The sequence below is a fragment of the Sceloporus occidentalis genome, unplaced genomic scaffold (assembly GCF_023333645.1).
Source record: "Sceloporus occidentalis isolate IW3139 unplaced genomic scaffold, rSceOcc1.0.p SCAF_39, whole genome shotgun sequence".
Lineage (NCBI taxonomy): Eukaryota > Metazoa > Chordata > Lepidosauria > Squamata > Phrynosomatidae > Sceloporus > Sceloporus occidentalis.
In genome coordinates this window covers 8627280-8638479 of record NW_028317019.1, presented here as the reverse complement: position 1 = coordinate 8638479, position 11200 = coordinate 8627280, and the positions used below count along the sequence as shown (strand labels likewise).

Genomic DNA, 11200 nt, shown 5'->3' with positions numbered 1-11200 from the left:
ATCTAAATTGGGGTTGGCTCCATGGCCCTCAAGCCCAGAGTGCTCCCCAGAACTGCTTTTTAGAAATGACATTTGCCTCTGAAATTTGGCAACAAATGGCTAAATGCACTATAATATTTGGAGGCTAAATGTACTATATGTGTCGGGATAATCAGTATCCTAATCCATCATCAATATCCCAGCCATGGTCTAAATTATATTGTTGATTATATTGTATATTACATTGAAAGAATTTGAGACAAACTGGGTTTCAAAGGCAGTAGCTTTTCTCTTGCTAACAGAATTTAAAGTTTATTTCCTGGACAAAATTCTGAGGTGATCAAATAATTTTTGGGATGCATCATGTGCTTCTCCCTCCCCTTTTATTAGTCATTCTCTGGATGAGGGCTATTTTTATTGCAGGTGACCTTTGCGGATGTGGCAGTATATTTCACTGAGGAGGAATGGAAATTGCTGACGAAGAAGCAGAGACTTATGTACAGTTCTGTGATGATGGAAAATTACGAGAATGTGGCCTCTGTGGGTAAGGAAGCTGAATTCATTGCCCTTACTATGAAGACTGAGGGCCCTTTCGTTCTACATTATCATGGCACTATGATTCCACTTTAGAATTATATAATTGTAGAGCTGGAATAGACCACAAGGACCATCTGGTTCAACCCCTTGCCATGCAGGAAACACATTGAAAGCATCCCCAACAGATGGCCACCCAGCCTTTGTTTAAAGGCCTATACAGACCTTCAAAGAAGGAGAACTTTAACAATTAATAATAATAACAATAATAATAATGAGATGCCACCAAGCTCTGAGGGGGTATATTCCACTGTTGAATATATCTTACTTTCAGGAGGTTCCTTCTAAAATTTAGGTAGAACCTCTTTTCCTGTGGCTTCTGACCATTGTTCTATGTCCTTTGCTCTAGAGTAGGGTTGCCATATTCTTCTTGGGCTAAACCAGGATGGGGTGGATGCCCCCCCTTCCAACCAGGCTTCTAGGGGCGGAACTTCTGGTTGCAATGACCGCTGGGGCTTGTAATCACAGTGGGTTCCTACTGGCAAAAAAAAGCCCCAGCGGCCATTGCGACCGGAGGTCCCTCCCCCGGACACCTCTCTGATTGGTTGTGAGGCTGGGAAGGGGCAGGGCATCCTGCAACTACAGGTCCCATTGGCTTTGTGGCTGGAGGTCCCGCCTCTTCACCCATCCAGAAGCCTCTCTAATTGGCTGTGAGGCCGGGAAGGGGAGGGACGTCCGGCCATGCTTCCAAGGGCCGGGAAGAAGACCAAAATGGAGGAGGTTAGTGGGCTGGAGGACAAGGGCGGCAGGCTGGAGGACAGGAGGTCAAAACCCGGGATTGTCCCGCCTAAATTCGTGACATAGCAACCCTACTCTAGAGCAGCAGAAAGCAAGCTTGCTCCATCCTCAGTAACTCTTCAAGTAGTTGAACAGGGCTCACATATCCACTCTTAACCTTCTCTTCTCCAGGCTAAACATTCCCAGCTCCCTAAGCCACTCCTCATAGGGCTTGATTGTTTCCAGATCCTTCACCATTTTCATTGCTCTCCTTTGGATACACTCCAGCTTCTCAACATCCTTTTTTGAATTATGGTGACCAGAAGAGGACACAGTGTTCCAAGTGGGGGCCTGACCAAAGCAGAATAGAGTTGCACTATTACTTCCCTTCATCTATAACATAGAATCATAGAGTTGAAAGAAATTAGCTTAGCTGAAAGGAGATATATAGTTTGGTTGGGACAAGAACAACCTCGGGATTCAGCCCAACTATACCAGGCCTGGAAGCACAGAGAACTCCAAAGGCATTTAAAATAGGATTTTATGTTTTATTTAGGTGAAAAGCAAAATACACACACACATAAGCATTCACACGCACGCACAAGAACTAGATAACAGGTGGAAGTGGTGAAGAGATGTAAGACTTTCATAATGGTAATACTTTACCAAGGTGGATCTTGATTCCAATTGCTGAGGGTTTGAAATGGGAAGAGAAGTCAGGAGCTCCTGCGACAAATGGGTTTGGCGAGTGCACTGAGGTGCTTAGCCATGTAAACAGACTGTCTGTCTGTCTGTAATTGGACTGACGTCAAAGAACAGCCAGTCAGGGCAGATACACACACACACACACACACACACACACACTGAAATTGTTGCTTGAGGGCAACAAGGTTTATATTGCTTTAGAATGTGTCCTGGGGGGAAGAATGGTCTGAAACCAAATTGAATGCAATCGGTGCTTGGTGCAAATATCTCAGACAAAAAGCATTAGCACAATGGCTCTCAGGTCCTTCTTGGCTGTGAATTCTGATCGCGTTCACAAGCCAATATACAGCACAATCTGAGGGTGATGCTCTCAGATGCAACTCAACAATAACATAGCAGAGTATGGAAGCAAATATCCAGATATAGATATTGGCAATGCACTGACCACTTTTCACACTTAAAAGTAAGTCACAAACACAGTTGATTTCATTGAAATCCTTGGAGGTTCTCTATCTTGAGTTACAAATTAATACAAATATTTGCAAGCTCTCCTCTCCAACTTCCATGAACTTCATCATCTCTTCTACACACAACTACAATCCGATCCACACCAATCCACATGTGAACTGTATACTGTATTGGCTGTGAGTCATATTTTGGTGCCAAAAAGTATGTAGTGACCTCTGCAGGTAGCTTGCATCATGCCATGTGCTCTAACTCAGCACTCTATGGCAGTCTCACAGGATATGATGCCACCTATCAATCAAAGTATTTTTGCACATGTTTCATGGAATATTGTTTCAACAGTCCTTTGACTATCTGCTTCCACTGATTTCCTCAAGGCAGTCCCCATCCAGTCTCTTCTTTGCTAGCTCCTATGAGTAAGGATACAATCACTCCATGGATTTAGGAGCATAAGCAGCAGGGTCATGCTTGGGTTACTCACAGCAACTTGATTAATTTAATTTCAATTAAGGAGGGGTTAATGAGGGCTAAATCATGGGGTAACACCCTCTTCTCTTAAGTCTGATTTTCAGTCTTAACTGTCATTGTCCTTTTTTACAGAAGAATATTTTAGTCATGAGAGAGTCCACACAGCAAAGAAGTCATATAAATGCCAGCATTGTGGAAAATGTTTTTCTTTGAAGGGACACTTAGTGACACATCAGAGAGTCCACACAGGAGAGAAGCCATACAAATGCCAGCACTGTGGGAAATGTTTTTCTTGGAGGTTAAGCCTAGTGAGACATCAGAGAATCCACACAGGAGAGAAGCCATACAAATGCCAGCATTGTGGCAAATGTTTTTCTCGGCAGTCAAGCCTAATGACACACCAGAGAATCCACACAGGAGAGAAGCCATACAAATGCCAGCATTGTGGGAACTGTTTTTCTTGGAGGTTAAGCCTAGTGACACATCAGAGAGTCCACACAGGAGAGAAGCCATACAAATGCCAGCATTGTGGGAAATGTTTTTCTTTGAAGGGACACTTAGTGAGACATCAGAGAGTCCACACAGGAGAGAAGCCATACAAATGCCAGCATTGTGGGAAATGTTTTTCTTTGAAGGGACACTTAGTGACACATCAGAGAGTCCACACAGGAGAGAAGCCATACAAATGCCAGCACTGTGGGAAATGTTTTTCTTGGAGGTTAAGCCTAGTGAGACATCAGAGAATCCACACAGGAGAGAAGCCATACAAATGCCAGCATTGTGGGAAATGTTTTTCTCAGCAGTCAAGCCTAATGACACACCAGAGAATCCACACAGGAGAGAAGCCATACAAATGCCAGCATTGTGGGAACTGTTTTTCTTGGAGGTTAAGCCTAGTGACACACCAGAGAATCCACACAGGAGAGAAGCCATACAAATGCCAGCATTGTGGGAACTGTTTTTATTTGCAGGGAGACTTAGTGAGACATCAGAGAATCCACGCAGCAGAGAAGCCATACAAATGCCAGCATTGTGGGAAATGTTTTTCTCAGAAGTCGCACCTAGTGAAACATCAAAGAGTCCACACAGGGGAGAAGCCATACAGATCTCAGGAGTAAACTAACATTATTTTTGTCAGTAAGGAATATAAAATATTTTAAGTCAGTGTTGCTAAGAAAAGCCCTTGTGATTTTGTTTGTAAGGATTGTCTGTCCAGATGTCTCTTTGTGTTTTAAAGTTGTATTTTGTTAAGTTTAAATTTTAATTGCTAAGAGTATAGATAGTTGCTTTGTGTTGTAAATTTGGCTGGGGATTATGGGTCATGGTATAGGTTAGCTAGATGGGAGGTTGGGATTTGTTGCAGCTGTCTAGAATAGTTATGGGAATGATAGCTTTTGCAATGTTTGGGATGTTGGCTGAAGAAAGTTGGAGAAAGTATTAACAGAAAGGGGTCTAGTTTCTGGGAATGGCAAAGGGGGCCTTGTTTCCTGTGGGGCAGACACTGTGGGAATTGGAGGTGGGGGCTAGGATTGGAAGAGGGTGGAGTCTTAGGTTTTGGGGTTTGAATGTATTGTTTGGTATGCAGTGGGCAGTTATGGCTTAAACAGTGAATTCCCGACTATGTGTTCTCAATAAACTTCATTGCTATTTCAACACACTGGACTCTTTGATGCACAAAATTGACCCTTTATTCTCTCCTCAGTCCTTTTTTTTTTTTTAAAGTTTATTGGTTAAAAGGCTCAAACACAAACATTTACCTTCCAATACAATTTATCACAATACATTCATACTGCTTTCTTCTTTCTTCTTTCTTCTTTCATTTTCCTTCTATCTTTCTTCCGCTTCTCACTCATCCTACATGACTTCCTACCTACCATCCTGTATCTATGTAGAATATTGACTATCCAATACAACTATTACTCTTTGTGCAATAACCTAACAAATCATAATATATAATACATATCCGATTATTATCCTGTTAGATCCTCTTGATAGAGGCCGACATTCATCTAACACCTATTCCATAAATTTACCACTGCTATTTTCCCCCATAACTCTTCAAAATATGTTATAACCCTTTTCCATTCTATTAATACACTTTCATCATAATCATTTCTAATCATCTTCGTTAAGATATCCATTGACATACCATCATATAGCCTCAGTAACCAATCTTCCCTTGTTGGAATTTGCTTTTCTTTCCATTTCTGCGCCAAACAAATTCTTGGTAGCGATATCATGTAAAATAAAACTTTCTCGTCCTCTTTCTTTATGTCTTTATTCATCAGACCCAAAAGGTAAAGATCGGGATTCAAGGTAAGATTCGTACATAAAATAGAATTAATTGTATTGTTAATCATTCTCCAAAATTCTTTTACTAATTTACAGCCCCACCAACAGTGGAAAAAAGTGCCTTTTTCTTTTTGGCATTTCCAACATAAATCTTTGTTTGTCTTATATATTTTGGCTATTTTATATGGGGAAAGATACCAAAAATAAAACATTTTATAAAAATTTTCTCTTATGTTTTGGGCAACCGTCAGTCTATTTACATCTTTCCATAACTTTTCCCATTGTGACATTTGTATGGGATGTCCCAGGCATTTGGCCCATTTAATCATTTGATCTTTGACTTCTTCGTCTTTCAATTCTATTTTTAAGAGTGCCACATAGAATTTCCTGACCAGTTTTTCGTTCTCTTTTAGTAAGATCCTAGGTATATCCGAATATTTGTCTTCTTGGTCCATTTCAAAACCATACATATTACCGTCCATTTTAAATCTCTCCACTAACTGTCTATACCTAAACCAGTTGATATCCCATCCTTCTTTATTTAGTTGTTCTCTAGATTTTAGCTTAATAACCTCCTCCTCCTTCATCCACACATCTTCATATTTAAACCATTTTGTATCCCCTCTCGTTTCTTTCCTATGGAATGCTTCTAAGGGAGAGATCCACCCACAAATCTTAGGGATGATGTATCTTTTATATTTATCCCAGACCCTGATCAGGGGCTTTCTCACGCAGTGATTTAGAAAAGATTTATTTTGTTTTGCTTTTCCATATGCCAAATACGCATGCCACCCCAAATTATTTCCTTCACTTTCTAATTCTAAGAGCTTTCTGTTTTCCAATGTTGCCCAGTCTTTTAACCACATCAGACAGCATGCCTCAAAGTACAGCTTAAGATTCGGCAAATTTAAGCCCCCTCTCTCTTTGGTATCCTGCAAACTTTTTAGTTTTATTCTCGGTCTTCTTCCTCTCCAAATAAAATTAGTTATATCTTTATTCCAGGTAGTAAATATTTTATCTGTGGTTATTATAGGAATTGTCTGGAAAAGAAATAGAATCCTTGGCAATATATTCATTTTTATTGTAGAAATCCTTCCTGTAATTGAGAGACCTAATTTGTTCCAACCTATCAGATCCTCCTTAATTTTGCTCCAAACTTTCTTATAGTTGTTTTCAAACAGATCTGTCGTCTTTTTTGTAATTTGAATACCCAAATATTTTACTTTTTTGACAATGCTAATCCCTGAGATATTATATAATAGTAGTTCTTCCTCTTTCTTCAGGTTTTTTGTCAGCCAGTTAGATTTACTTTTATTAATGTTACAGCCTGATATACTGCCAAACAGTTCTATTTCCTCCAGAATACTATTAATACTGTCCATTGGGTCATCTACAATTATTGCCACATCATCCGCAAATGCTCTTATTTTAAAGTTGGATTTTCTAATTTTGATTCCTTGAATTTTCTCATTCCTTTTTATTCTTTTAATAAATAGTTCTATAATAAGTAGAAACAAAATTGGGGACAAAGGGCATCCCTGACGTGTGCCTCTTTTTATTGAAATAAAATCTGAATTAACACCATTAATTTTGATTTGGGCTTTCTGGGAATTATAAATCTTCTCCATCCACGTTGAAAAATTTTTGCCAATATTAATTTCTTGCAACAATTTTTGCAGCATTTTCCAATTAACTGAATCAAAAGCTTTTTCGAAATCTATAAACAATAACCCTAATTTTTTTTCATTATGTATTTCGTAAAATTCTAATGTGTCCAAAATAATTCTAATATTGTCCCTTATATGTCTATTTGGCATAAAGCCTCTCTGATCTTCTCCAATTAGGTCTGGTAAACATTTTTTCAATCTTTTAGCCAAAATTGATGCAAAAATTTTATAATCATTATTTAATAATGATATCGGTCTATAGTTTACTACGTCCAAAGGGTCCCTTCCTTCTTTGTGAATAACAACTATTTCTGCTTGTTTCCAAGAGCTAGGAATATCTCCAGTTAATGCCTCATTTATTACTTGTTGGAGAGGAGATGTTAGTTCTTCCATAAATGTTTTATAGAACATTGCTGTCAGTCCGTCATTACCTGGGGCTTTGTCAGTTTTTAGTTGGGAGATAGCCTCCCATACTTCCATTTTTGTAACGGGTTGGTTCAGTTGTTGTCTCATGTCCTCCGACAGGCTGTCTAACTGCAATTCCTTAACATATTTATCCCATAGCTCCTCGTCTACTTCTTTTTCTGAATACAGTTTTTCAAAGAAAGATTGAAATTCTTTTCTGATATCTTCTTGTTTGGTAATTATTGTGTCCTTTCTTTTGATTTTGTTTATGGCTTTTTTAGCTTTATCTTTTCTTAATTTATTCGCCAGCCATTTACCAGTTTTATTCGCATGCTCAAAGTATTTTTGTTTTGCCTGTTTTAATCTTTTCTCCAATTCAGATGTTACTTCTATTTCTATCTGTTTTTGAATTAACTTTATCTCATTTTGGATAGCTTTACTTTTTGGATTATGTTTTAGTTGTTCTTCTTTATCTTTTAAGATATTGTTCAGGGTTATTCTTCCTTGCTTCTTGTTTTTTTGCCATATTATATTCTGCTGCGTGAGAAAACCTCTAATCACGGCCTTCCCTGCATCCCAAACCGTAGCTAAATTTACTTCGCCATTTTGATTTTCTTCAAAAAAAAGTCTAATCACATCCTTCCCTTTGCTAACTATCTTCTTATCTCTTAACAATTCCTCGTTCAAGTACCATCTCGATTTTTTTTCTGATTCTTTAAATGAGATTTTAATTGGGTTATGGTCAGATATAACCCTGTTTAGTGTTTCCATATCATCCACATCCCTTACCAGCGAGTTTGATACAAGACATAAATCAATTCTCGAAAGGGAATCGTGCCTGGGTGAGAAGAAAGTAAAACAGCTCTCATTGTTGTGAAGAAACCTCCATACATCTACCAGTGTTAAATTTTTTACCAAATCAAAAAATTTCTGTGGTAGTTTCCCTTGATTATTTTTTATCTTGTTGCTTGATCTCCTGTCCAATTTTGGCTCTATAACTCCATTAAAATCCCCAATCATGATGGTGTGTTCATAGTCATATTCTAAGATTTTTTCCTGCAATTTTTTATAGAAAAGACCTTTATTTTCTTGTGGACTGTAGATTCCTATTAATAAAATTTTCTTTTCTTTCCAGCATATTTCTACTCCTACATAGTAACCATCTTTATCATTAAATACCTCCTTTGAATCAATATGATTTTTAATGTACAGTACTACTCCTCTTTTGCTTTTATCTAAAGAGGATACATATTCTTTCCCCATTTTTTGGTTTTGGAGTAGTCTAGTATCTTTGGTTTTTATGTGGGTTTCCTGCAAACAAATCACATCTGTATAATTTCTTTCTAGGAACAAAAAAACTTTTTTTCTTTTCTGGGGGGAGTTCATTCCTTTGATATTCCACGATAAAATCTTCATGTTGTAATCTAGATAAAGAGGGCCTCACCAAAGACAATTTAAAAAAAAACCCAAAAAGAATATCAAAAACAAAACAGAAAAAAAAAATTACTTTATTAAAGATGGCTTTTAAATCAATTCCATTATTAGGTTATTAGGTCAATAATTGATTTGGCTTTATAAAATTTAACTTAAGTTCCGAACTAATGTACAATTGTTTCTACTTATTTATCCAGTTGTTTATTCTCCCCCTCCCTCTCCCTCTTTCTCCCTCCCATCTCTCACATCCAGTTCTTTCTTCAAGCCTTTTAAAAATAATTTTGCCTTTTCAATGGAGTTCAATCTCACTTTCTTCTGTTTCCAAGTGACCGTCAGGCCTTCAATTTCCTCCCATCTGAACAGAATGTTATGCTTTTTTAACTCCTCTGTAAGAAAGCTGTATTCTTTCCGTTTCTTCAGCACTTTTCCGGGGATATCTTTCAGAATTCCGATTTCGGTATCATCAATTATCAGTTTCGTGGTGTAACTACGATTTAAGATGATGTCCCTGGTCTGTTTCCTGACAAAATAAACCACTACGTCCCTTGGGAGGCCTTTCAATTTTGCTATTCGAGAGTTGATTCTATAAGCCCGGTCTATCTCCCATGGGAATTGTTCTTCAGGTTCGTCAATATATTTTGCCAGTATCGGACTTAAATAAACGTATAGATTTTCGTTTACATTTTCTGGAAGGCCTCTTAATTTTAGACAGTTCTCTCTTTGTTTTATCATCATTCTCAGCATTAACTCTTGTTCGTCTTCGTGTTCCCTTTCTAGTGCTTCTACTTTAGCTTCTAGTTTATCAGTTGCCAGTTCTAAATTTTTCACCCTTCCATTCATCTCATTTAAGTCTAATTCAATTTTATCCAATCTTGTTGTTATATCTATTCTTGATGCCATGATATCTTGATTTGTCTCTTTTTGAAGTTTCCGCATTTCCTCCATTAAGAGTGCATTCTGATCTATTGCTTTCGTAGACATTTCTATGGAAGGTCTTCTTACAGCACCCGTCCCCAATTGGCTGGTGTGCTTCCTCGTTAACATCTTTGGAAAAGTTGAAGAAAACACAGGAAGACAACACCAATTTATCAAGAATCTAATGATGCAAATTGGGTGTTCTAATCGTAACTCTAATCAATTGAATGCCTACACAATGATAAACCCAATTCTATGCAGCACTCTTATCCAAAATTGGATTATTTTTTGAAACTCTAAGCCACTAAGCTAAATTACCAGCTTCAGCTTTTGTTTAAGCAGATGGGCTTTAAAAAAAAAAATTGAGATCTTAAAGGGAGTTGGGGAAGTAGAGTGTCTAAACAGTCATCTTTCTTCCAATTATCCCAGAAAAAAATTAAAGCCAGAAACTTACTTAAAAGAAAAAACTTTTAAATCACAAGTTGCCACTCTCTGTTACAGTAGTATCTCTTCAACCAAGCAGTAGGCTCTAAAAAGTAAATAACAAGAAACTATATATTTTACTAATGTTACCTAATGGGTCTGATGCTTTAAAATATATATTAAGCTGTTTTACTAGTTTTCTAATGCTTCTTCCCCCCCCTCCTTTTCTTTTAGCAAGTATTCTATACTAAATGTATATAAATATATATATATAAACTTCCCTCCCCTTTCAAACTAATCACTAAATTATTGTTTTTAGCAGTTTCCAACAATAAAAAATTAATTTCTAGTCAGGTAGGTCACCATTACATATGAAAAGCAAGCCAATTAGGACAAACTAAATTTTTAGTCAATCAGAGCCCCCTGTATAAATTCACTTTCTTTCTTCCTCCCCTTCCCCACCAAATGAGGGGAAAGCCAACCTTATAAATAGTGTTTTTTACTTACAAAATGACATTACTTACACTAATCTCAACAGTTGCCCACTTGTCTCAAAGTTTCTTTCCAATCCAACAATGTAACTTTCCTCTAGCAATACTCCTAATCTCTTGCTGAACCAGCTGCGTCCAATTTAGAGTAGCAATGTTACTATTCCCTCCAAATGCACTCAGCTGTGCAAGAGTAACTGCAAATAGTTATGTTGACAACTATAGACTGTTAACCCTCAAGACACCCTCCCAGCACTTAGATCAACCTTCTCGAGTTTCCACTTGACGCTGCTTTCCCCTCTTCAGCCAAGTTTCCCTTAGCTCTTTACCAGGTTTTTTTTTTAACTCCCCTCTCCTCTTCGTTTCCCTCCTCCCTCTCTCCTCCTCCCCCCTTTCCACTTTCTCCGCGCTCTCCAAGTCCAAAGTTCCACAAGCAGAGCAAACTGAGGAGAACAATCCAAGGTCCAAATCTCCAAATTCAAACGTTCAAAGGTTGCAGTCAAATTCCAACCAAGTATCCCAGTCGCCCAAAATCAGTCTTAATATATTATTTAGCCGGCTAAAGTCACCTCCAAATAGTCCCAATGATGATAAGGACAAGCAGTCGATGTTTAGTTGTATCCGTGGGAAAGTGGAAAATGAAAGTTT

At 37.9% G+C, this 11200-nt stretch overlaps 1 protein-coding gene across 1 annotated transcript; it reads left to right on the top strand.

Moving 5' to 3' along the window:
• The first annotated feature begins 477 nt into the window (after positions 1-477).
• On the top strand, positions 478-4550 carry LOC149290529 (uncharacterized). The gene is made up of 2 exons (XM_089489381.1): positions 478-523; positions 3061-4550. Exons 1-2 carry the CDS (start codon positions 490-492, stop codon positions 4044-4046), a joined length of 1020 nt encoding a protein of 339 aa, XP_089345507.1. The 5' UTR covers positions 478-489; the 3' UTR covers positions 4047-4550.
• Positions 4551-11200: the final 6650 nt, after the last annotated feature.